General features: G+C 53.9%; 7 protein-coding genes across 7 annotated transcripts; 2 read left to right on the forward strand and 5 right to left on the reverse strand.

The window, feature by feature from the left end:
- Positions 1-98: 98 nt before the first annotated feature.
- NECHADRAFT_92539 (uncharacterized protein) lies at positions 99-4153 on the forward strand (the record flags this gene model as incomplete). Its single annotated transcript, XM_003051536.1, has 2 exons — positions 99-491; positions 542-4153. The coding sequence occupies 2 exons, from the start codon at positions 99-101 to the stop codon at positions 4151-4153; spliced, it is 4005 nt and encodes a 1334-aa protein (XP_003051582.1).
- A 119-nt stretch (positions 4154-4272) lies between these two features.
- Positions 4273-5441, reverse strand: NECHADRAFT_68145 (uncharacterized protein). The gene has a single exon (XM_003051982.1). It carries the CDS (start codon positions 5270-5272, stop codon positions 4439-4441), a length of 834 nt encoding a protein of 277 aa, XP_003052028.1. The 5' UTR covers positions 5273-5441; the 3' UTR covers positions 4273-4438.
- A 587-nt stretch (positions 5442-6028) lies between these two features.
- On the reverse strand, positions 6029-7885 carry NECHADRAFT_92541 (uncharacterized protein; the record flags this gene model as incomplete). Its single annotated transcript, XM_003051983.1, has 6 exons — positions 6029-6136; positions 6190-6872; positions 7017-7311; positions 7365-7412; positions 7466-7654; positions 7799-7885. 6 exons carry the CDS (start codon positions 7883-7885, stop codon positions 6029-6031), a joined length of 1410 nt encoding a protein of 469 aa, XP_003052029.1.
- Positions 7886-9980: 2095 nt separating this feature from the next.
- NECHADRAFT_92542 (uncharacterized protein) lies at positions 9981-12288 on the reverse strand (the record flags this gene model as incomplete). Its single annotated transcript, XM_003051984.1, has 3 exons — positions 9981-11273; positions 11336-12127; positions 12193-12288. The coding sequence occupies 3 exons, from the start codon at positions 12286-12288 to the stop codon at positions 9981-9983; spliced, it is 2181 nt and encodes a 726-aa protein (XP_003052030.1).
- A 396-nt stretch (positions 12289-12684) lies between these two features.
- NECHADRAFT_99952 (uncharacterized protein) lies at positions 12685-14521 on the reverse strand. The gene has a single exon (XM_003051985.1). The coding sequence runs from the start codon at positions 13987-13989 to the stop codon at positions 12889-12891; it is 1101 nt and encodes a 366-aa protein (XP_003052031.1). The 5' UTR covers positions 13990-14521; the 3' UTR covers positions 12685-12888.
- Positions 14522-18795: 4274 nt separating this feature from the next.
- On the forward strand, positions 18796-20620 carry NECHADRAFT_104023 (uncharacterized protein). Its single transcript, XM_003051537.1, has 3 exons — positions 18796-19163; positions 19223-19599; positions 19657-20620. The coding sequence occupies exons 1-3, from the start codon at positions 18980-18982 to the stop codon at positions 20044-20046; spliced, it is 951 nt and encodes a 316-aa protein (XP_003051583.1). The 5' UTR covers positions 18796-18979; the 3' UTR covers positions 20047-20620.
- Positions 20621-20931: 311 nt separating this feature from the next.
- Positions 20932-23029, reverse strand: NECHADRAFT_38678 (uncharacterized protein; the record flags this gene model as incomplete). The annotated part of the gene is made up of 5 exons (XM_003051986.1): positions 20932-21154; positions 21223-21448; positions 21502-22078; positions 22132-22626; positions 22682-23029. 5 exons carry the CDS (start codon positions 23027-23029, stop codon positions 20932-20934), a joined length of 1869 nt encoding a protein of 622 aa, XP_003052032.1.
- Positions 23030-25351: the final 2322 nt, after the last annotated feature.

The following is a 25351-nucleotide window of genomic DNA, read 5'->3' on the forward strand; positions in this document are numbered from 1 at the left end:
ATCCTACTCAGGAGACAGCTCTCGAACAGCTACGACGACGACGACAATCAAAACCACGCCCGGCACGATGCCCAAAGACCCCGAATAAACTGCCCACAATGCCGGATTTCAAACCTGGGCAGATCGTCCAGCTCTCGGACGGCCGCAAGGGCACCGTCCGCTTCGCTGGCCCTACCCACTTCCAGGTCGGCGAGTGGGTGGGTGTCGAGCTCGAGGAGAAGACGGGCAAGAACGATGGCAGTGTCCAGGGCGAGCGGTACTTTGACTGCCCCATGGGTTACGGCATGTTTGTCAAGCCCATGATGGCTACCATCATCGCCCAGGCCCCCGCCCCTAGGCCCGCGCGCAAGCCTTCCCGCCCGAGCAGCTTCAACCCGGCCGCGGGGAGGACGTCGAGCGCGGGGGATCCTGGACTCGGTAGGAGGAAGAGTCTGAATGCCCCGAGCCCGAGCCCGGTACCTAGAGTGGCTAGGCCGACCAGCATTGCAAGAGTGGGTGTTGCGGTGTACTCTCCCCAGGTTGAATGCTGACCTTTGTCTAGTCTCCCACGAAATCGCCTACTAAGCAGTTGAGTGCTTCTTCAAGTGCTGCCGTATCTCGAACAGGAACACCTTCGAATCCCCGTGTGCCATCCGCAGGATCCAAGTCTCGCCCGTCAGTTGGAGGATCGCGAACCTCTATGGGACCACCGCCACCCCCTGCCACTCGGACGACAAGACAGGCTTCTACATCTTCAGTTTCATCACGAGCAGGAGGACCTATTCCAAGAACTGCAAGCGGTCGCTTGTCCTTGAGCGGACCAAGAGCGGTATCGCGACCAAGCTCACGACCAAGCTCCGTGACAAGACGGACATCAGTGGATTCTCTGGCAGGGAGGGATCATGGCTCATCTGACAGAGACAGTATTGCCTCCCCTGTGAAGGATAACGGGGACATACTATCGCCGCAGCCCAGAAGCCCCGTTCAGGCGAGAACAAAGGCCTTGGAGAAGCTCACAGGAGGGACCTCATCACGAACATCAACACCACCTGTATCAAGGAAACCCGCACCTGCAGCTCGACCAGCTGGGAGTACTGCTGCTAGCCGGGAAATTGAGGACCTCAAGGCGAAGCTGAAGGTCTTGGAACGCAAGCGGGCTGAGGACCGGGATAAGTTGAAGCAGCTCGAAAAGGTTCAGGGCGAGAGAGACAAGTTTGAGAGCGTCATTCAGATGCTGCAGCAAAAGTATCAACCACAACAACAGGAGAACAATGAGTTGAAGAAGTTATTGAAAGAGGCGGAGATGAGGTTAGAATCCATTGAGGAGATTCAGGCCGAGCACGACAGCATATTGGAATTGGCCACACTCGACCGAGAGATGGCTGAAGAGACAGCCGAAGTTCTCAAGGTTGAGCTAGACGCCCTGAAGGAGAAGGCCGAAGAGATGGAGCTTGAGGTCGAGATTCTCCGAGAAGAAAACGAGGAATACAGCAAGGGCATGACCCCCGAGGAGCGATCCAGCACTGGATGGCTGCAGATGGAACGCACAAACGAGCGATTACGAGAAGCTCTTTTGCGATTACGCGACTTGACGCAAGCGTCAGAGGAGGAGCTTAAGGATCAGATCGCAGGATTGGAGGAGGACCTGAAGGAGTTTAATACTATGAAGGAAGAGTACGGCGTGTGCCGAGAAAAGCTCGAGCAGTCCCAGTCGGCTGTTGAGGACCTTCGACAACAACTGGACAATGCACTTGGTGCTGAGGATATGATCGAAGACCTTACGGAACGCAACATGAGCATGGCCGAGCAGATTGAGGAGCTCAAGGCCGTGATTGACGACCTTGAAAGTCTCAAGGAGATTAACGATGAGCTGGAAATCAACCACGTCCAAAACGAGAAGGAGATGCAAGAGGAACTCGACTTCAAGGACAGTGTCATTACCGAGCAGGCTCGACGGGCCGTCCAGCAAGAAGAGTCACTGGAGGATATGGAGTATACCCTGTCGCGATTCCGCGAGCTGGTGACGAGCTTGCAAAGCGACTTGGACGATATGAGAGCCTCGCAGGCTGTCACCGAGGGCGAGTCGGAGAAACTCAATGATCGATCCCGAGCTATGATGGACCTCAACATGAAGCTTCAGATCTCGGCGGCCAAGGCTCAAGTCAAGACGATCGACCTGGAGCTGCGACGACTGGAGGCCCAAGAGGCAGAGCAACACCTGGAGATTGTCAAGCTTTTCTTGCCTGATACCTATAAGGAGGATCAGGACTCTGTGCTCGCTCTGCTCCGCTTCCGTCGTCTGACCTTCAAGGCCAACCTCCTCAATGGCTTCATCCGGGAGCGACTCAACGGACAACCTCATCCTGGACACGAGGACGACGTATTTGCTGGCTGTGACGCTTCGGACAAGCTGGTTTGGGTGTCCAACATGTGCGACCGCTTCGTCAATGATATCAGCCATTGCTCTATCGAGCAGTTCTCTAGATACCAGAACGCGCTGCACGAGCTGGAGCCTGTTGAGCGTGCTCTGAACGTCTGGATCGACGGTCTGCGAAGAGATGAGCTGAAGGAGCAGAAGTGCGCCGACGAGTTGCACCGTACTATTGCCCTCCTCTCTCATCTTGGAGAGGTGCACATCTCGAACAATCTGGCCAACTATGCCGATGACGCTCACATGAAGGCCATGCTGATGCAGAGCCATCTCGACTCTGCGGCTGTTTCTTTCAACACTCTTCGAAACCTAGTCAACCGTGTGGTCCCGGCTGAGGGTGAAGAGGAGGAGCTGGCGCAGCACTTTGCCAAGAAGTCCGAGGCTGTCATTACTCAGACCCGCGGCGCCAAGGTCATTGCTGGCAAGGCTGTGCGAGCTCTTCAGGACCTTCGAACTAGGTCTCTGTCTCTGCTGCCGGATACGACCGAGGCATTTGAGCAGTGCTGTGAGGCAACCCAGGAGCTTGCTGACCTTGCACGCCAAATCGGTCTCGGCCTTCACGAGCTTCTTACCTCGGATGAGACAAGGACCGAGCCGTTTACATATGTTGAGGTGCAGTCGGCAGTTCACAAGACTGTGCTCGCTGTTAGCACCTCAAGCGAGTCGGATCTCTTCTCCAGCTACCTGGCTAAGCTCCGAACCGTCACAACACAAATCACAGACCTGGCTTCGTTGGCCACTGACCTAGACCAAGTTCAGGAGTTTGATGTGGCCCCCGCCCCCTGGCGGCTGCGGTCCCAGGAGCTCAAGGCTCTCAAGACCATCCCTGTTGACGCCGAGGAGGAGCTTCGTCGCCTTAAGGAGGAGCATAGCGAGGCTCGCCGCACCATTGCGCAGCGCGACGAACACCTTAGCACAGCCGTGCTCAAGATTGAGACTCTCGAGTCGAGAATGCGGGATGCTCAGGCTAATATTGAGCGCATCTCGAACCTGCAGAGCGAGCTTGAAGCTTCGGGTCAGCAGATTGGCAGCCTCAAGGAGGATATCGAGAAGCAGGACCGTGAGCTCAAGAACCTCGAGTCGGAGCGCGACAAGTGGAAGAAGATTGCCAGCGACAGCCGTGCCTTTGCTGATGGCGCTGATGCTGCTGGTGCCAAGGCTGGCCAGGAGCGTGCCGTTGCCACCGCCCGCGAGATGGACGCCCTCAAGAAGGATATCGAGAGCCTGCAGTCGGCCGTCCGGTACCTGCGTGACGACAACCGTCGGGCTCGCACTTCGGAGCAGCAGAGGTACGACTGGCTGGCCGAGCCCCTTCAAAAACCAAAGACCGTTACCGAGCAGCGCCGCGGTCTCATCGCCGCCGAGGGCAGGGACGTCCTCAGCGAACTCGTCAAGATGGCCTCTTCAGCCTCCTTGTACAACTTCTCGGCCTTGCCCGAGGACAAGCTCGCCTGGAAGCCCGCCAGGTCCACGCCTCAGTACCACGCCGCCAAGCAGCAAGAGGACTACGCCGCCTGGACCGCCTGGGAGGACTCGGTCCTGCACAAGGCCCACGTGCTCCAGGGCCAGACGGCCAAGGTCGAGCGGAGGAAGGCCGCGGCGGCCCCAGGCCGGAACCCGGCGGCCCGGCTACGCATCAAGCTCCCCGGCGCCGACGGAAAAGTGGTGCCCGGGTCCGGACGGGACGTGCAGATTGTGGGATCGCGTGAGTGGGAGGCTCTACAAGGACGAATCGCTGTATGATGGGAAAGCGTGTGGACATACCCCCTTTTTTAGTTTCTATTCATCTTTGACTTTTTTCAATATTTGGTGTCAATGTGTATCAGGCTAGTATCATGATACCGCCTTAGAATCAAGTTTTTATCTTTCAAAACATCATTCCCCTTTTGATTAGGGGACTTCTGAAGCATTCTTCATCTTTTTCTCGTTTTAAAAAAATGTGTAGTCATGCCCCATCCCTGGTATCTCTTAACATTTCCCAGAACTTGATTCATGTGTCATTCCCTCTACATCTTTGTAAGAGTCCCTCTATGCTCGACCTTTGCCCTTCTTATCCTTCTTCTTCTTGCCGCCTCCACTGCTGCTCTCGTCACCACCCGCTTGCGCACCCATCAGAGCCGACATGGGATCTCCACCACCTTGCATCTCCTTCATCATATCCTTGAACAGGTTCTCTGACACACCACCTCCCGTCATGGCAGGGCTCAGGTAGGGCAGCAGCTCACCCATCTTCCAGCCTCGCGGCACAGCAGGCTTGGGGTAGGGCTTCCCAGGCTCTGGCTGCAGCTGACCTCCAATCCTGACACGTAGACCGGCGCTGTCCTCGGTGGTGGGGTTATCCTTGAGATGCTCGGCGATGAGGCGGTACAGGTGGTGCTTGTTCTGCACGGGGTGTCCGGGTGTCTTCTTGAGTCCGACCTTGACGCGGCCAGGGTTGGCCCAGTCCTTGGGGTGCACCTTCTCGGGCTCGAAGAGGGTCGGGAGGCGCAGTCGCGAGCAGGCGTTTGCGATCTCGCGCGCGAGGGGGTCCTTGACAGCGAGGTCGGCGTTGACACGACGACCCTCGGCGCGGGATCGCGAGGCGTCAAAGTAGACGGGGTAAACGCACTGGAACTCGGCGTAGGCGGAGCGATCTGTGTTTGCTGGGAGGGTGCTGCCCATGGGTGCTCCAGCGGGGACGATGTGCGGCATCTGCTGGCTGGCTGCTGCGGGTGCTTGTTGAGGAACGGATGATGTCGTTGTGGAGGACTTGGGTTCGACGCGGCGCATGATATCCGAGTCGGCAAAGTCATCAATGTCGCCCTCGGCTGGGTCAGAGTCAAAGTCGCTGTCCGAGACTTCTTCTATCCTTGGGTGGGACATTTTTGCGGCTGGTGGGCGAAGGAGGGGGGAGACGTTCGTAGGTAGGTAAGTCGTACGTAGCGTCAACTCCAAGAGGGTATCTTAGAGGAGCGAAAAGTATAAAGAGTCGAGGTGGAATTGAGGGCGACGTTGGAGTCGAGAGTCGTCCTGGGGTAGAAGTGGGAATGGGATGGGAAGGAAGGTGGCACTTTCCATTTGACACCACCACAAGGTGGGCAGTCAAATCGAAGGTCAAGGTGTGGGCGGGGCTTAATGTGGGGTAAACAAGTACCCCTTCACCGAGCTCACCGAGCTCACCTTGGACTTACATGATGAGGGTCAGGTTTCAACTTCACTTGTTCGACACACGACATGAAATTTGATCCCATGATACGTTGAAAATGGTTATCTAGGAAAAGAAAAGAAAGAATTTGCATTCATAGAGAACGAAAATTAAAATCATCTCTCAATTTGTTAAAACATCAAGCAATCCTTCCCAGCGAGCGAAACCCTCTGGAGGCCATGAGCTCTGTTATTTAGCCCGACCACCTGGTGCTTGGAGAAAAGCCAAAACTGAAAAAAAGATCTCGTGGAGGATCACTGATCCCCCGAAATCCTATATAATAATATTAAAAAACCTTGTGATCGGATATCAAGAATCGATCCTAGTATACATAGAAACGAAGCTCAGAGATTGGTTGGTACTCGATCATATCATAGTGTAGTTGCCCTCGACCTCAGCCGAGTGACAACAGCCCGTGCAGAAAAGCACGTGGCTTAGTTATCGTGGATGTTCTTGTTGGTAAACTTGGTGCCAGGCGGATGGCTCTCCACCTTGAACCTGCAATATTGTCGCGTGCACATCCCGTTGCTGACATTGGGACACTAAAGACAAACCACGTTAGCCACGAAGGCTCAAGTAAAAGAGCGTAACTTACATGATGGCCATAGATGCAATCTTCGACATCGCAATCTTGGCCGCGCGTGCAGGGGTTCTGTCGTGACAACATTGCAAGAGCGCGGAGCTCCTCCTGAGTGGGCTTGTAGGTATGGACAAAGGGACAGACGTCAATCCTGGTGCATGGTCCGCGGAGGAAGTGGTTGTTGCACAGTTTATCATTGCCCGCCCGTCGCTTGATGCTTTCCATAGCCTGCTGACCCACTGTGATGGGTTGATCAAGTCCTCGAGGACCAGGATTCCAGGATGGCTGAGGCGGGGTCTTATTTCGATTGCTGTTGGCGCTCTGCTTGGGCGGCAGAGGCATTGTGAGCTGTGGAGGTGGACTAGCACACTTGGTGATCTTGGCATAGCTAGCAGCCGGAGGCGACATGGACGCAGTGCTCGTTGCAGGCGTCAACACCGCTTGAGTAGGAAGAACGACTGTTGGCGAGACTTGGTGCGCGGTTCCATTGGGCTGAGGCACGACAGGCTTCTCGATGGGCGTCTTGTCGGTAAGCTTCGTTGTGCGGAAAATTTGGTCGAACGAGATCACGTTCATCTTAAGAGACTCTAGTTCGCGGACCAAGGGTGTCGATTTGAGCAGAGAAACGAGGTTTCGTGCTGTGTCATCCTGGAGTACTTCGTCAAGGAAAGGCGCATATCCAGCATCATGTCCAATTCCTAAGAGAACATGTTTGCAATTATGGCTTCGTAAATGCCAGCGGGCGGTTTCTTAACCCCATGTTAGTCAGTTTCTCGTCAATTGGACATGATCTGTGTCGCTGTGGCTGCATATCATAGGCTGCTGTGCTCTTTTCAACGTACCTCGGATCTTTGAGTCGGCTCTCTCCTTGCCATAACCAACATCGATAAAATCAAACGACGCTTTGGCCTGGGTAAAGCCCAGTGTAAACTCCTTAAACATGCTGGGGTCGTCGATGCTGCCATCGCGACAAAGGGCCTTGCTCAGGCCGCCAACATTGGCTACGACGCGGCAAACAATCTCTATCCCATTGAATCGTTCCTGGCTCTGGTTGCACAGGTCTGCCACAGCAGAGCGTATAGCGTATGCTGCCCTCTTTCCGCCCTCGAGGCCTTGTTGGACGTATTCATCTTGGAACTGTTGTGCAGTTAGCAGCTGGTCCCCCCAGCACCAGGTCCTGTCCAACATACAATAAGACCATCTCCGTCGATCAACAGCAAAAGGTAAGGAGCATCATTCTGTCGCTTTTAGCCATTGTATCCCCTGCGCATCAACCCATGATGCTATGTACCTTGAGCTCTTCGTTCTGATCCGTCACCCATTTTATTTGGGTCTCGGCTTGTGATAGGCTGTGTTGTAGATCTCGTCGGGACTTTGTCGCGGCGTGTAGGTCGAGCTCGGCTTCGTGCAATCGGATCTTGAGCTGCTGGTTCTCTTGGTGTAGACTCTCTTCGATGCCTTGGCAGTAAAGTAGTAGATCCTATCGAGCGGAAAAGGTTAGCGACGTCTGCGACAAGATCACAAGGTCGCGGCGTTGGGGTGCTCAAGCTCCCGAGGCGGGCGAAGGGAATGGCATGCGGGAGCGCATGTGGGTGTCGCGCAGACGGAAAGATGGCGCGCATACCTGAAGCAATTTGTCTCTTGTGTTTTCATACGCTTGAACGGCCTGATACCGCTGGACAAAGTCTGTTAAAGCGCCGGCAGCGGCCATGGTGAAATGCGTGGAGCTTCTGGCGAAGCTTTCAAAGTTGGTGATGTTGTAGGTTCGAAGCGAAATTTCCAGACCAGGATGTCAAGGTTCGATCCGAGGTAGGATTCGAGATGCCGGGGAGGAGGGCAATAGGTTTTCGGATGGAGAAGGAAGATGAAAGAGGAAGAGAGGGCAAAAAAAAGAAAATGTAAACGAGGAGAGCCCTGGAATATTGATTGGGCGAGCGGGTAGGTCGAGTTATATCAACGGTAGCAAGCGAGAGGAGACGAGACGAGACGAGAGAGGCGCGCGCCAACGGGAACACTGACAGGCAGACGGACGATGCGATGGCTTGCCGATGGCTGATTTTCGCTTCCTTCTCTCCTTCACAGCCTGGTCTGGTCTTGGCTCCGTGCCGGGTTATGACGGCGGTTGCGCGCAAAAGCGATCAGCTCGGCCGGCCGTTGTTGGGCCTTTGTCTGCTTGCGGCCACACACCCTTTTTTATTTTTTGCGACAGTCGGCGCAAGGGGATTGGATGAGGGTGTGAGGGAGAGGTGCACGTTTTGGAGATGAGACAGGGAAGAGAGAGAAGAAAAAAAAAACCACCTTGAGCAAAGTGATTGCTATCCTTGCTTGTGCTTGCTTCTTGCTTGCTTGAGGATGACAGTCAAGCTCTTCTTGTTCCTCTTTTCTCTTGATCTTGAGAGAAGAAGAGAAGGAAATACGAGAGCAATTCAAGGTTTGTTAAAGATCAAAACGTGGTGGGTTGATTTTCTGCCAAACTTTTTTTTTTCTCTTCCGGTCCTTGCCTTCATACAACATTTAAAAAAAAAAAAAGTCAGGTCGCTCCTTCCCTTGAGTGATCAAGGTGCATCAGCGCAGGGGGCAGGATCAGCCCATGCAACTGCCGGCCCATCGACCCACAGTGGAGACGCGCCAGAAGGAAAAGACCCTACAGGGGATCGATCTGACGGGGACTGAGAGAGTGAAGGGGTTCTGGACTCTCTCAACTTCTTCTTCTCTCTGTAAGACAAAGAAGGATGAGGCGATGGGAGGAGGACGAGGAGAGGCAGGTACGAGGGGATACAAATGTCAGATGCGTACAGTATTGCATCTGAAAGCCGTTGTGGTCCTTTTTTTTTATTTTTAATTATGGACTGCTAAATATAAACCCGGTCTAACTTTGGCACTGTAACGCTTTTGGACAAACAGGGCTTCAGCTCAACACTCACTTGCTTTAAAACACCTTCCGTGATGGGTCCCATCAACAGATCAAATGCAAGTGTTAATTATAACTGCATGACAACTCTACACACGCACAGAGGGACTCGACGACGACGGCAACAGTGATTCATCCACGCATTCTCGAAACCATCATGTCGAATGACAAAAAACACAAGCAAGAGTGCAACGCTGCATCACTGAGGCCACCAACATCTTCCCAAGTCTACCTATCCCGAACCCTCACGGCTTCCTGTCCTCTCACGCCCTGAGGCCGTGCAATCTGCACGTCGGCGTGTCAAAGCATTTCCTCTTTTTTTGCCTCGCACCCCCAATCATCCAATCACCCTTGAGAAATCTCCCAAAGTGCAACGCCTAGAACGCCTCGCCGTGAGATAAAATGCTACCAGAGCACCCGCCCCCCGTTGTGGTTTCACAACGCGCGGGGGGAGGGCAGCAATCACAGGCCCAACGGGCGGCCACTCGCATAACGGGACGGCTTTGCCGTTGCTCTTTTCAGCTCGCCGCTTACTGCGTTGTTGTAGTTAGTCTGCCTTGTGGCTTGGAAACCTGCCCCGGCTTGGTTTGGTATTAGGCAGCAAATCAGGCTCTCGGAAACAAGCAGCAGGCTCTCAGGAATACTACGCAGTATAACAGATAGAAGCAAGCGCCTTGTTATTTGGTCAAAGGCGACCGCATCATGCAGAGTATATGCAATGGAATAGTAGGTATGCAATTGTTCAAGGTGTATGCTTGCTTGTTGGATAGAGTCCTAGACATAGACTCACAGCCAATCTCACAGCCTCCACCACCATGTTCCAGTCTGAATAACGCCTGCTAATCAACCCACGAGGCTTTGTATATTTGCTTTTTATCAAGTCCAAAAATCCAACTCAAACGGCGGGCCCACCGTCTCCCGTCGCCGGAAACTGATTCAGCATCTGCCAGACCGTGTCGTCACCCCAGTCGCCCCCAAACTGCCACAGTAAATCATCCCCTCCAATCTCCCCCTCTGTTGATCCCAATGGCAGCATCATGCCGTCCGGACCCGCCGTGAGGTCGTTGTAGATTAAGTCCCCCGTGGGGAAGAACGGCGCCATCGTCGCCAGGCTGTCTGCTGGTGGTGTCCTCCACGCGTTTTCCGCTGCGGGCTGAGACTGTGTCAGACCGGCAACGTCACCCGTGCCGAGCGATGAACTTCCTGGTGTGGAAGTTGGTGCCAAGCCACTTGAACCGGTTGTTGATCTGTTTTCCGTGGAAGAGAGCGAGGTACTCTCTGCTTTTGCGACCGCCCTCTTGAACCGCACAACGATGGCTCTGAGAACACCCTGTGCCGATTTTGCGAGTGGATTACGCTCCTGCATGGCTGAGAACCGCTCGATAGTCCACTGAAAGTGCTCCAGGATCTTACTGGTGAGTTCAGCGTACTCTTGCGGGAAGATGATGTATACAGAGGCGATGAGCACGATGGCGTCGAAGCTGCTGAAGAAGAGCATGAAATTCCTCCACGAGTCTGGTGGTAGACCCTCAAACGTCATCTTTTGAATCTCGAGCGTCCTGAGGCTGGAGTTGATGGCCTCCACCCTACTCTCCTTGCGGTTGAAGACGTACGGCCGGTGCAGCGCTGTCTTGCTGAACTGGTGCAGGTGGGCAAAGTAATATCGATTCGCCTGATACCAGTGTGTCTCGGGGCGATCATCCCACCGTGTGTCGGGATTTTCCAGTCGAAAAGCAGGTGGCATTTTCTTGTCGAGATCGAGAATGCTCTGGTGAACCTGATCAACTTTGCTAAAATCAACCGGATATGCACCTTCGTTTTCGAGGTTCATGATTGCTCGTAGTGGCCCGCAAAGCTGGTAGTTCCAAAGAAGCCGAGTTATCGGCGTAGGAGGATCATCTTCACCACGAGGAACTATGGGCGACTTGTCACCATTCTCCGGTAAGATGGCGTCCACTGGCGGCGTGGGGAGAAGTTGATTCCAGTCTATCGTCCCAGGGCGTCCGAGCACCATAGCACAGTTGAGGTCCCATACGGCGAGCAGAGAATACATCCTCCTTCTCCGTTGTATCACCCATTGGTTCTCAAGAACGCTTTCAATGCTCGAGTCTTTGGGTTTAGGGTCCAAACTGTCGCGATGTAAGCCCAGCTCCTGCGCATCGCGGGTAGCCATGGCGATGGTGTGCCACTGCTGAGTGTTAGGATGGGTTCATTCTATAAAATTGACTTGATACTTGCCGCTTCAGTGACCTTGGCTGTAAACTTGAAAAAAGATGCCCTCAGGAATTGCGCCTGAACCGTCACCAGTGACAGGTGCTTCTTCCCTAGGAGATCCACAACCGCCTGACCAGAGTCGCTGTAATCAACCGCGAGATCCTCAAACCGCATACTCCCAGCATACTTGAGCGAGTCAAACACCGGGTCAGGCCGTTCTGGCAATAGCAGAAGTGCTGTTGCGATGACCTGGAACACCAGGGCCGGGAACGCACGCAGCTCGGGGCTTAACCCCCGTGGGCCAACTGTCGATAGTGTGGAAAAGGGGAGGTTGTTCCATTGCTCGAGCTGCGCATAAAAGACCACTGGGTCGATGGCAAAGTACTGCCAGTTGAAGCCGCGCATGTACATCTCGACAAGCTTGTCGATGTAGTTCCTCGCAGGCAGCTGACGGATGATGCCCTTGTACTTTTCCCTCAGGGCAAGGTCCTCTTCCGGTGAGCCGACCGAGAATTCGTGAGATCTACCCGCAGATGAAGGTGAGCCATGTTCGCCGTCAGTCGCTGTCTCAATCTGCTTCAAGAGTCCCATTGTTGACGCGCCGTTCTGTGCGTAGCCCCAGTCAGCCGCCTTGGATGACAGAAGTTCATCAAAGCCATCTTCGGTTGAGTCGCTGGATTGTGCTGGAGATGGCTCTAAAGCCTTTTCCGTTTGTTGATGCTGGCGTTTTGGTCGACTCTCCTTGGCCGTTGGCGCGCCAGTCTCATAAATACAGGCCGACTCCTTATTCCTTGACCTGCAGTTCCCACATGGCAGTTCTCGATCACACTGTGATATGATTAGCAGTGATCCATTGCTGGGTTATTCCTCCAAGATTTCAATGATTCACAAACCCTTTGTTTTCTGCGATGACATTCAGTGCAGCTGATGACGATGCGACGTCTCTTTCTCACTCGTTGACCATCGCCTTCTCCATGGGGCGGTGTCATGACGGCTTATGGATGATGGTGTCTGACCTCAGGGAGAGAATGGATCCTTCACATGATTGGTCGCTTGATTTAGTACGCGTATACTGTACTGAGACCGTCTCTGCGCTTCAAAGAAACAAAACATTCCTCTCAATCCGAGGCTGCTTCATCTCAGTTGACTTCCACGGTGAGATGAGATGAGACCGGACCAAGATTCTGGCGTCACCGAGTGGGGGCTCCGGAGTAATCGGCTTTAACGCAACCCACCACCGCAAAACTCAACCCTGGATTTCAGCCCTGTCAAAACTGTGGAGATGAAGCGCCGAGCTCACACGTCAAACAAAAAGGCAAGGTCAGAGCTGTGCGCTCGGACAGAGACGCTATAGCAGCAGCGGCAGTGATAGTCATACGGTAGTGCTTGGATATCGTATCGTCCCTAGCCAGGGCTCATTGTTCTCCATTGAAAGCGACTACTATGTAAATACTTCCGCAGTTGCTCCAGTACAGTCATGATGATATTGATATTGCAATTCCCGCTTAATAGTTCGCCAACCTCTGAGATGCTCATCCCTTCTTCCATAATGACCCATGCCCGCGTCAAATCCGCCTCCAGCTCCGTCTTCAACGAACCCGTTCCGTGTAAGCCTTCCAGGCTGCCGATCGGTATCGCTCAGCTTCTCCCTCGGGGTCGTTGGCCTTGATGATGCCCCGACCGACAATAGCAATGTCGGCACCGGCAACGCCGATGATCTTCTGTGGCGTATTGTACTGCTGACCCTTGCCGTCTCCCTTGATGGCGGCGTTCTCGTCCTCACCCTCGGGGGGCAGTTGGCAGCCAGGTGTCATGTGAATGAAGGCATCGTCGGGTTGTGAGTTGAGACATTCCTGTGAGACGAATCCTATGACAAAGCTCTTGTGTTCCCTTGCGGCCTCGACGCAGGCTTGCGTGTACTCCTTGTTCATAAAGTTGCCCTGGCTGGACATTTGTGCCAGGATAAGCAGACCCCTCTCGATCGGCGCCTCCTCGATACCGGGAAATACTGCCTCGTCGCCTTCGGGGATCGTCTTGACAAGACGTGGTGAATCGGCCGACTCGTACTGCTGCGTGACCGTCGTGGTCGAGACGATACTACCCTTACGACCGTTGTCGGCTCGAGGCGGTTCCGGGTGGTCATTTTGGTTCTCGGCATCTGAGCGTTCGCTGTCCTCGTCCAACTGGCTAGCCGTGGGAGTTCCGATGCTGATCGACGTCTTGACCTCGTAGTGGTATCGCTCGAGCCATCTGGCGGCAGCGTTGGACAAGGAAGTGACTGAAGCCTTACCGGGGACCATGTTGACGTTGACGATGTGCGCCCACTCGATGATGCGCGCGGCACCGCTGGTGTATTGCAGCTCGACCGTGTTACCAATGTCGCCAAACTTGCGATCCTCAAAGATAAGGAAACCGTGCTTGCGAGCCAGAGCGGCGAGCCTCGCGCCGGTTCCCGTCTTGGGGTCAAAGTCCCAACCGGAGACCATGTCATGATGAGTCTTGAGGACGACGATGGAGGGGCCAATCTTGTCGGCAAAGTAGAGGAGCTCGCGGGCGGTTGCGACATCGGCGCTGAGGCAGAGATTCGAGGCCTTGAGGTCCATGAGCTTGAAGAGGTGTCGGTTGAGAGGATGAGTGGCCGTCTCAGACCGGCTGGCGAAGGTCGCCTTGAGCGACGGATGCGACGACATGATGCGACGGTACGTGTGATGCGAGTAGAGGATATTGAAGAGTGAGGTGTGCAGAGGAGACGGGGAAAAGACAGAGCAAAGACAAGCTGCACCCGAGGATATACACTATTTCGGCCTCGAAATTGCAACTACTCGCTTGGCCTTGACCTCGCGCAACTCGGACGGATGACCTAGACGGACAATCTGGCGCAAGTGGCGGAATTTGTGGAGGGGAAACTGGGGAGTTTGGACACGAAGACGAGAAGCCACAGATAGAAACAAGGGGAGTAGATCTAATTGGCTTTTGTCCGAGAGTTGTTGTATGAGAATCACGATCGGTGTGAGGGATCGACCGATAGAGTCGGGGAGAAGGAAGAGCAGGAAGAAGAAGAAGAGAGGAGAAGAGGAGAGGAGAGGTGAAGATAAAGTGGAAGGTGAAGGATTTATGAGAAGGAAAGGTCAAGGCCAGGACAAGTCAAGTCAGGTCAAGTCGAGGACGGAGCAAGTCGAGAGAAGAGAAGGAGCGACAAGACAAGGCGGCAGGACGGACGGGAACGACGCTGGTGAAAAGTGAAAAGTGACGATCCACAGCTCCAAGGGACCGGCCGGCTACGAGAGGCGACAAGGCTAGAGACTAGACAGGTAGAGGCTAGCTAGCCGGAGAGCTGGAGGGCCAGAAAGAGGCTAAGGAGAGAAACTGCCCGGCAAGCCAAAGTCCCCGCCGAGAAGCAAGTCGCCCCGAGGCTCAAACGCATGTACTGTACAGTCCAGTACGTAGCGCGCTGCGTCCCTAATGTAGGACCAGGGATTCGATTCGAGGTGGTGGAGGGCAGGGGTTGCGGTTTTAGAGCTTGTGTGCCTTAAAAAGAGGCGGACGAATATGGGCTAGGCGCAGGGACCGGGGGTTGACAGAGGCGAGCGAAACGAAGGATGGAGGGGGGGGAGAAGAGCCCAAGAAATGATGAATCGGGGCTTGAGGATTCTGTTTGGGGTGGCTTGCGGTGCTGCGATGGATGCGTTGTGCTGTGTTGTGCTTGTGCGAAGCTTGGCTTGGCTTGCTTGCTGGCTGCTGCTGCTGGCTTGCTGCGAGGTTGTATGGTCCGAGGGGCAAAGAGGCGGCGATCCCAGAATCTGAAGCCAGGGGAATGAGCCACAGTCGTAGCGTGGATATACTAGCCCGGGACCTGGGGATACTACGTCGTGAGGGTAGGTCAAGGAGGGTTGTCTAGGGTCTAGAGAATGAGCCGGAAGTCGTCTGGTGTAAGAGAGAGGAACAGTAGCGAGGAAATTGCTCCGAGACGAGAGCGAAATGAACAGGTTGCTGGCGTTGCTGGCATGGTACTTTGTATCAGTCAGTTCTCTAGATGTGACCAAAACTGCCGAAACCAACAAAAAAATTTCAAAAGCCCTAACGTAGGTCGTTGACCGTGTCTGTTTATTGCTTTGCCTCCTGCGTTATGCCCCTCCATGCTCCATAATGGTCCATCATGCCCGCAGAACAAAGACCCTGCCCACCAGTGACGTGTGTCGTGGGGCGGCAACCCAAGTCGACCTAGGTGAACAAGAGGTGCCGAGTTTTTCTGGAGGCGGGAAGCTTGTTGATGGCACTGGGGAAGGTTAAGCCGAGTTGAGCTGAAGTCCATCTCATGATGCGCCTCGAGGGGGAGGCTTGAGCCAAGGAGGAGATTGAGCTACCTCCTGGTCGAGCATGATGGGATCAAGCTCCCATAGATCCTTGGTTAATGGAGGGGGATCAGCACCAGAGACAAGAGGGGCTACGGGATATCCACAGAGGCGTCTATCAGCAGGTCAAGGGCCCTTCATCCACAACGGGCCTATCCACTGAGGCAACTCTGGGCAGCTGGGGAGCCCCAGAGGGCTTTTGAGTGGTGGCATCTGAATATCCAGTTGGGTAACACGGCATCTCCTCACCAATCCAAACGGGACGAGACAGAGTCTGAATCGAGTGTCAGCCCGAGACAAGCTCCTCTCAGGTCGAGACTGAGACGCCTAAAAGAACCACCCGGGGGGGTTCCACTGAAGTGAAGCCAGCCGCCGACATGACACAACAGGGGCCTGACCATCCTTGGACGCGCGCTCCCTCGCTCGCTCGCTGCCGGTCAAGTAGCCCTGAGAGCGGAGCCCTGACCACGGCGGCACCATCCCAAGCCATCTTTGACCACCCGGACGAGATGAGACGACGGAGACGGGACGAGACCGGCCAATGCCCATATCCTCGGGCTTGGTACTGCCACTAGCGGGGCCGGCAACGTAGCACTGCGACTCCAATTATAGGACAGGGGAAACACTTCTGCGGACGAGAGGATATCTATTAAGGATCACTTAACAAAAAAAAAAAAAAATCTTTTTGACCTCTTGTTCGTAGTCGTCGCCTCGAGTTGTAAAGAGTTTGGAGACGGAGCAGCCGGCAGAACAAGCTGCAGCACATCCCAAGCCAGGGAAAACTAGCGCCGCCGGTGACATTCCCTGATGCAAGGCACAAAGGCCGCGGCCAACAACCTTTAACCAAATAGCAAGCACCCTTTTTTTCCTCCTCGCGGGGAGGGGGGAACAAGTTGTGGCTGTTAGCATTGGAGGTTCAAACGGCCTTAGCCTTCCCCGGGGCCAACCACCACCACCACCACCAATCTTGCCTAGGATATCACGCCACGGGTATGAGCTCGACGAAGCTCCGGACTGTTAATACTAATGCTATCCGCTGCGGGCGGGCTTGGGCTTGTTGAGAGATCGTCGCCCGGGTTCCGGATCCGCCATCCCCAGACTTTCTTGTTTCCTCTCTTGACCCTTGTTGATTACCTGAGACACAAGAGAAGCGGTTCACCGGCGACATGATTGACCCTGGTTCAAGAGATATGCAAGTCTTAATCAGGTCATGGCTAGAAAAGAGCTGTTTGGATAATAAGGGGTCCTACCTTTCAGACCTACCCTTTCTAAATGTCACCATCCCATTGCGAAAGCTTGTCTTGTCGGCTATCCCGCAAAATCCCTCTCCACTCCCCGGCGCCCCCGAGTTGGAGGTTAGCTCTGTTCAAGGGGTGTCATGTCATGTAGGTAGTCGAGGAAGAACTACGGATACCTTGTCTAGATCCGGCTGCATTCGCTTATATGTATAGGCTCTCGCTTGCTTGCCTGTCCGCGCGTTCAACTTGCGCGTCAAAATAGCTTCCGTGTAAATGACTTGGGACTTGGCGGCTTACACACACTTGCCGAAGTAACCAGCCGGGACTTGACGATGCCGAGAGATGTCATCGGCTGATATAGTCTAGCTACTTAGTAGCTTCATCGTCTCGATACCAGATTAGCCCTTGACCTCTGCTAGTTGATCGATCTGCCTGCTTAGCTGGGGCACTTTACGCGGGATATCGAGCCCGTGGTGAGGGGCAGCAAGGCAAGGGAAAGGTCATGGGAGTGGCTTGAATTGAGTTTGCGCGAACGAGGGTGCTAAAGACGGCAAACCCCACGACAGGTCAGGCTTTCGTCCTTTTGATATTGCATTCATCAAGTTGGTTATCTCCCGTGGTTTGTCCGGGGCAGGCAAGCGAGGGATGTGATGAATGAGTTGGTGCACCAGGCTTGGCTTGGACGGTGAGGACGGCATCTTATTGAGGGAGCCAAGCCATGGTAATCTCGCGGATGACGTACATGTCATCCTATGGCTTTGGTGGAGGGCAGCAACAACTGTTCTCAGGTACTTGATTCGATGATTTCTCAAGAATGTGTATATGAACTTAGATCTTGGTATCCGAGTTGTGTGTAGAAACTTTGTCGTTGCCTCGAGACTGGATGTCGTTTCGAAGTTTGTTCCATCCAATGAGACAGGCCCGCAGAATGTACCAACAAACCCAACATGGAAGTCCCTCGGAGACAGACTCAAACAGTACATAAAACGGGTACGAAATTCTGTCCTTTTATTGATGAACTGTCCGCACTCACCTTACGTGTCCCGTAAATTGCGTACATGATCGGACATGCTCCAGACCATGCGCGCAATCTGTGACACCGAGGTCTATAGTTTTATCATCCCATCGCGGCTACTGCGTCGCGTTGCATGAGAGCGCAGAGGAGTCATGATAGCCTCCTCTTATCTCCTACCAGAATGGCCGCTAATGCACATCAAGCGGATGATCAGCCTCTTGTGTCTCCCTATCTCTCACCAGCCAGCACAAATGCAACGTCAGGACTAGCCTACCAGCTAAGCGGCCCAGACCCGTTGGTTGACCAAGTCACGGCGCGGAGCTTGGCAACGTGTGTTGTCAAGTTTGAAACTGCGAAACTGCCCGCTTTGTCATCAGATCAGAACCTCGGCGGCCCGTCTCTCGACCGCCAGTGCAAATCGTACGTGCTAGAGCGTGAGGTGATGAGAGTGAGGTGCACGCTGGCATCTTGACAGAAATCAGCCTCCATGGTGGAGAAGGCCGCGCTGGCCCTGTCTGACAATTTGCCTCGAGCGGATCAATTCAGGGGATATCATGGTTGAGCGGGTGCTGAATTTGACCTGACTCAAAGTTTGATGCCGCATTAAATTATCACCAGTTTCAACAAAATCCACACACTCTACAGCTCTAAACGGCCCGCTAGCGTGCCCGAGCCTACCGAAAAACCCCCCCTGCCACTCTTGGCAGAAGCATCCCATTCCATCAATCCATCCAATCCATCCAGTGGGAAAAAGGGACCTCTAGAGGAACGAGTACCTACCGCCTTCCGCTGTCATCACTCTAGAACTTTTTTTTTTTTGTCTCCCTCTTCTGATTTTGAACTTCTCATCCACTCCTTTGCTCCTCAACGAGTCTTTGACCCTTCACCACGCGCTACTTCCCTATATCTCGAAGGCCCTGACGATAGCTTCAACAGCGCCAAGCTACCCCTGCCCCCTTTCGCAAACCAGTCTCACCACTATCCGTATCTCGACAAAAGGTGGTCGTCAGGGGACGATAAGCCACAACCGTTATCGCGACTCCTCCAAACATCCTCCGCGCAGACTTCAGGCATCATGAGCCCACGAACCCGACGACAGGCCGCCAAGGCTGGCAGCTCTTCTTCATCTGACTCGGAACGCGATGTCAAGGCCAACGGCTCCAGCAACACCAACGGCAACGGTGCCGCTCACGGCGCCTCGGATGCCTCGGACAGTGCCCCTCGCGAGAACATCTTCCTCTTCTGGCCCAACCTGATCGGTATGACAAGCTGTGATGTCGCTCAAGGTTTCTTCTCATCGCTGACACAACCCCTCCAGGCTACGCGCGAATCGTCCTCGCTATCGCATCTCTCTACTACATGCCCCTCCATCCTCGCACGTGCTCGTTCCTCTACAGTGTCTCGTGTCTCCTCGACGCCCTCGATGGCTACGTCGCGCGCATCTACGAACAGTCGACTCGCTTCGGCGCCGTCCTCGACATGGTGACGGATCGATGCACCACGGCCTGTCTCATTGTCTTCCTGTCTTCCGCCTTCCCCCGATGGGCCATCGTCTTCCAGGGTCTGATTGCCCTTGATCTCGCCAGCCACTACATGCACATGTATGCTACCCTTGTTGTCTCGGGCACCGATTCGAGCCACAAGAACATCGATGCCAGCCAGAACTGGCTGCTCAGCCTCTACTACACCAACAAGGTGCGCCAACCCCTCACTCGTCCTCAATTCTCCCACGAGGTCGCTAACATATTTTAGAACGTCCTCTTTGCTCTTTGCGCCCTCAACGAGCTGTTCTTCATTGCGCTCTACCTCCTCTGCTTCTCGTCTCCTCTCGTCTCTCCCTACCTGATCAAGCCCGTCAAGGAGGTCGGCGCCGAGCTCCAGGCCGGTGCCCAGGTCAACACGTCGATTCTGGAGCAGATCTTCCCTGATCCCTTCAGCCCCGCCGCTCTCGAACTGGCCCGAGCCAACAAGATGGATTCCACCGTCCCCTGGATCATTGCTGGCGTCAGCTTCCCTTTCATGTTCATCAAGCAATTCATCAACATTGTTCAGCTCGTCAACGCGAGCCAAGGACTGGCCGAGATCGATATCAAGACCCGTAAGGAGAAGGGTCTTCCTCGACCCAAGGCCAAGAAGGCTTAAATTCGACAAAACTTTCTATAGTCCCTCGGGATAACTGTTTTAATGATTTTGGCCACGGCCTTCGACTGGGATGGTGAACTCAGTCCCTTGCTGGCGACCTTTCGACCTTTCTCACTATCTATCAACTTCTGGCTGACGGAAACTGGCTTATCGGCCTATTTTCTCAGCCATTTCAACAACGTCTCGTCTCGACAAGGCGCAATCTCTAGGGAAGACTTATGGGGGACATTATACGATCCCCCCGGACCTGCATGACTCGGCGTAAGAGGTACGGATATTGATGATTCCAACCTCGGAAGGGAGGTGAATTACTGGGTTAAGGGGAAAATGCAGTGTCCTCCATAAAGGAGGAGGAGGAGAAGGTAAAATCGCTGATTGATTGTTGGAGGAGATAATCAAGGAAATCTTACTGGGATTTAGCGGGTGCACGTTTAGACTTCGTTGTACACATACCTTTTTTTTTTCTCTTGAAGGTATTCCCTTTTCTTTGTTTTGTTTCTTTTTCTATACCTTCTTAATTGTAGACGGATGTCGGATACACACTCGCTGGAATTGAACGAGATTTATAACTTCATTCTTGGAAGCCTCTGAATAAGCTCGAATAGAGAATAGGGGATGGAGGCGTGACAGGCGATCATGAAACCACCCGTAAACGTGTAAAGACATGGGCTTAGCTTCGCAGCCTAGCTTCAGGTAACTTGGATATTCGAGACATCACACTTAATGAACAGGCATTGCCAAGATAGCGAAGGATTAAATTGACGGTATGGTCTAGCCAAAGTGAAAGAATCAACAAGATGGTATATTCAAACTCAAATCATGACATCTAACTCTCGTGGTAGCAATTCCAGTCGCTCCCACGAATTTTCCTCAACCAGTCATCGGTCAATTCCCTGCTGAGGCGCTCGCTGTGGCAGTGGCTCCTTGAGGACCCTTCTGCACGGGACGCGAGTCACCAGAGTCGCTAACGTCGACAATGCCTGCACCGAGTGTGCCAGGAGTATCATCTTGAGGGACCTTGGCGAAACCGTACCAGGCGACGACGGCCACACCGAGGATACCGCAGAGGCAGCTGAAAACGAGGGCGACGATGCCGCGGGGGGTGAAGCTGCGATTACGTGTTAATAGAATGTCTCTTACAATATGAAGATCGAGAATAGGGGTCAGGAAACTTACCCAGAGGGAAGTGGTCTGGAAGGCTTGTTCTCGCCAGTGAGGTCAAGGTAATCGGCTGTGTTGGCAGCAGCGTTGCCCTCGGTGGCCATGTTGGCGGCAGCGCAGGCGTCGAGGTGGTTCTTGGGGATCTCAATGGTCTTCTGGAGGGTAAGGGGGTCCTCGACAAAGGTGGCGATGAGACCGGAGATGACGTGCCACTCGATGTGGCAATGGAAGAGCCAGACGCCTGATAGAAATTGGTTAGAAATTGATCTCTCATATGACTGTGGAGGTTCTCACCTGGGTTGTCGGCCTTGAAGCGCATGACAATGTTGCCATTGGGGTAGATGACGAGGGTATCACGGCGCATGGGAGTGTTAGGAAGCTTATTGTCGGCGACCTTGGTGTCTGCCCAGATACCAGCCTCTTCCTCAGAGCGGAAGACGGCCTGGAAGGCGTGTCCGTGGAGATGGAAGGGGTGGCGGCCCGAGTCGAGGTTGTTGACGACGAGCTGGACAATCTCGTTCTTCTTGAGGACCACGGAGTTGGTGTAGCTGCCATAGATGGCGGGGTTGGTGGCATCTTCGCCCGCGTTAAGGACCGTGTACAGTGTGGGAACCTTGGCGCCGGTGTAGGTGATGTTGTTGAAGAAGGCGTAGTTCTTGCCGTCACGAAGGTTATCCATCATGACATCGAGGGTCACCTCGTGGTCGGGCTCTCCGAGAAGATCCATCTTGTCGTAGGGGACGAGAGTCATGTCGTCAAAGGGATCGAGGGTGTCGACGGTGGCAGCCTCAGGCTTGTCCTTGGAGTCATCATACACGAGCCAGCCAGTGGAATTGTAGTTGAGGTCGTCGGGCAGGACATCAAAGAGGGTCTGAGAGAGAATGAGTTTTTGCTCGATGAAAATGCGGGTTCTAGTCCACTTACGGTATCCATGCTTGCGACGATGGGAAAGTTCTTGGAGGTGTCCTTCTTGGTGGTGAGGAGGAAGCTCACACGCTGGGCAGCAGAAATGTAGATCATCTCAGCCTCAGCAGCCTCGGTGTAGATACCATCGACCTCAACAATGCGCATCTTGTGGCCCTCGAACCAGAGGTATTGACCAGCAAAGGCACCCATGTTGATGGTTCGGAACAGGTAGGTTGTTTCGGGCTTGACGGACAGGGTGTAGTTCATGGTCTCGTTCATGAGGGCGTTCTGAGGAACGGGCTCGGCACCGGAAGGGTTGGACTTGGACATGAACTGGGGAATGAGGGTCTGCATCTCCTCGTGATACCAGTCAGAGAGGGTGAAGATGAGCTCCTCATCATAGTCATCCTTGAAGGGGAACTCCTTGTCATGGACAATGAAGGGAGCGCGCAGACCGTCGGGGTATTGAGCGCTGGTGTGCGAGTGGTACCAGTAGGTTCCAGGCTGGTCAACCTTTGGCAGCTGTTAGTAGATTGAATGAAGGAATTGGTTGAAGGAGTTCTCTTACTGTAAAGTTGTATGTAAAGGTTGTGCCAGGGGTAATGGGGCATTGAACCACACCAGCAGGGCCATCCATGTGGTTGGTTCCGTTCATGTAGAGGCCGTGGAAATGCAGCGAAGTGGACTGGTTGCCCAGGTTGTTGTGGGCGTTGATGATGACCCTGTCACCAATGTCGACCTCGATGGTAGGAATAGGCCACTTGCCGTTGATTCCAATAACTGGACGCTCAAAGGCACCGTCAGGGTTTCCTCTGACCCAGCCAATGTCAAAGTCATATTTCCTCGTGGCAGCGGCAGCCAGCTGAGGGAGTGCAAGCAGCGAGGCCGCTGCGTAGGGGAGAGAGTTGAAGAGCATTGTGAAGGAATGGAGAGTAACGCACGTTACCTCGAGCTCATCAACACACAAGGAGGGAAGAGGGTATCAAGGATAGGAAGATGGGATGAAGGGAGGAGGAGGGTGAAGAGGAGATAAGCTCAAGAATGCAGTTATTAGAGCTTGCAGACGGGAGGCAACACAAGATGGTGTCCCACAGTTCGTCCGTCCACCGTGGATCGGAACTTTGAGGCAAGCAACGTACAAGGCGGAATGGATTAGATGGGGGTCGCGGAATAAGAGGACGACGATGGGATGATCAGCTCACGAGCATGGGGAAACGGATGTGGCATCCCATCAATGATGCAGAGAATGCGTGGGTGATGTTGTACCGGGCACACGAGAAGGAGAGATTGATAAATAATAATAGCAGACGCCGAGTCAAGCGCCAAATTGAGCTGTCTGCGGTGCGGCAAGGTGATCCATCCCTCCCCTCCATCCATGTCTGAGGAGATATACCCACGCGTGGGTGGGCGTACGCGAACGAGTTAGAGCGACAGGGAAGCGATGCCGGAAGCAAAGCAGAATTGGAGCGGCGCATGATGGATTCAAACTGAGAAAGGCGATGGGCCGGCCGTGGACCATGAGCCGATCGAGAGCTTCAAGACAGAACCACGGCGGCGGAATCGAGAGCTAGCCCAGTCTAGGCTGACTCAACTGGGCTGACCCCCATTAGCCTCGAGATGGATAAGATGAGCAGCTGTTGGTCCATTGTGGCTTGGGAGAGCCATGCATTCGACGGTGTAAGTGGTTGGTGTTTTTTGTTGGAGGAGCTGAAGTTTTCGGTAAGTCGGCTAGGCCCAGTTGTGCTGTAGTTTAGAACCTGCCTAGTCCTAAACGGTCAAGGTGGTCACACCTTCCGCTTCTTCATCTTATCAATCGCAACCCTTTTTTTTTCCCCCTCGTGCTTCTTTACTAACTTGATGGGCTAGTTCGAGACTCGTTGATCAGAGTTGAAAAAAGGTCCGCTTGCCTTGGGTCTTGCCAGGCGTGGTGCCACCCTTTACCGGCACCGACGTAGAAACTTGCATGGATTCTCGCATGGGCGCCAAACGAAAAGAAGCTTGGGCTGAAGCTTGTCCAGACCCTGGCCCATGATCATTGATGCTAATCCTCGTCGATGGAGCTGTCTCTGCCGTGGGGACCCTGCAGTCCGCCTCAAGTATCCCGTGCCAAGACGGCTCACCCGCAATCATTCAACGTGCAGAGTCTCGGCGATCGGGTCTCGGCCGTGGGTTTCTGTTACCTACTCATGAGGATAGATGGATCGACAGGCGGCATTGACGAAGGGGGGGACTCTTTTCGAGACTCATCGTAACGAAACCAATTCCGCACTTTGAGATAGATCCAAGAAGCGTCTGAAAAAAGAGGGTCTCACGGCACGTCAAAGCCGAGCTGGACACACCTCATCCCCGTCCCTGCCCAGCCACAAGTTCGTGCATTCGATAAACGACCCTGTGTGGACCCCCATCAACGGTCGAGAAGCCAATCCATGGGCGTCTAGAGGGATGGAGTGGTCTGACAGACGAGACCTGCTGCGTATGTCCGAGACAGAGAAGGACAAGTCCTACAGCCTGGTCTTCTGGCGTTCTCGATCGTGCTTCGATGGCGGCGGAATGTTTGATGTTTGATCATCAGGTCTAGATCAGATAATCGCAGAGATAATCAGTATCTGATGATCTGATAACCTTGATTTCGAAAGCTTTGATCTTGACCACAAGAGGCGAAAAAAACCATCACCATCATCACCACAGCCTCGGCGGAAGACGCCCGTAAATGATGTCTGCCTGTCGGCCTGTCGGCCGCCCGTGTCTCCATCTGGCCGGGATCCTCCTGTGATGCAGCTGAACTGCCGCCAACACCAACAACCGCCCACGGATTCATCTTGTTTGACGTAACCGCAAGAACCGCAACATCATCAATCCCATATTTGCCTCTTTTCATGATGCATACGAGATGCTTCATTAGGAAAGAGGATCAAGAAAGAAAGAAAAGACAACATCAAACCCCCATCTTGCCAGAACCCCAAACTAAATTAGAGGCACCGCTAGACTTGCACGCACGAGGATGGATATCCCTTCATTCCCTCTCTCGCCCGATGAAGCCAGCCACGCATTGTGGGGTAGGAGGGCTTCCTCTGCCCAGGGTCCTCTAGTCAATTGGACGCCCATCCACGGTTTCAACATTGTCGTATGACTTTGCTGCCATCCATCACACCTCGTGCCATGCCTCTATTCACCATCCTTGTCTGTTTGAGCTTCGACCGAGCGACTCCGAGAAGATCTGATATCAATCAATCTATGA

The sequence above is a fragment of the Fusarium vanettenii genome (assembly GCF_000151355.1).
Source record: "Fusarium vanettenii 77-13-4 chromosome 4 genomic scaffold NECHAsca_3_chr4_2_0, whole genome shotgun sequence".
NCBI lineage: Eukaryota > Fungi > Ascomycota > Sordariomycetes > Hypocreales > Nectriaceae > Fusarium > Fusarium vanettenii.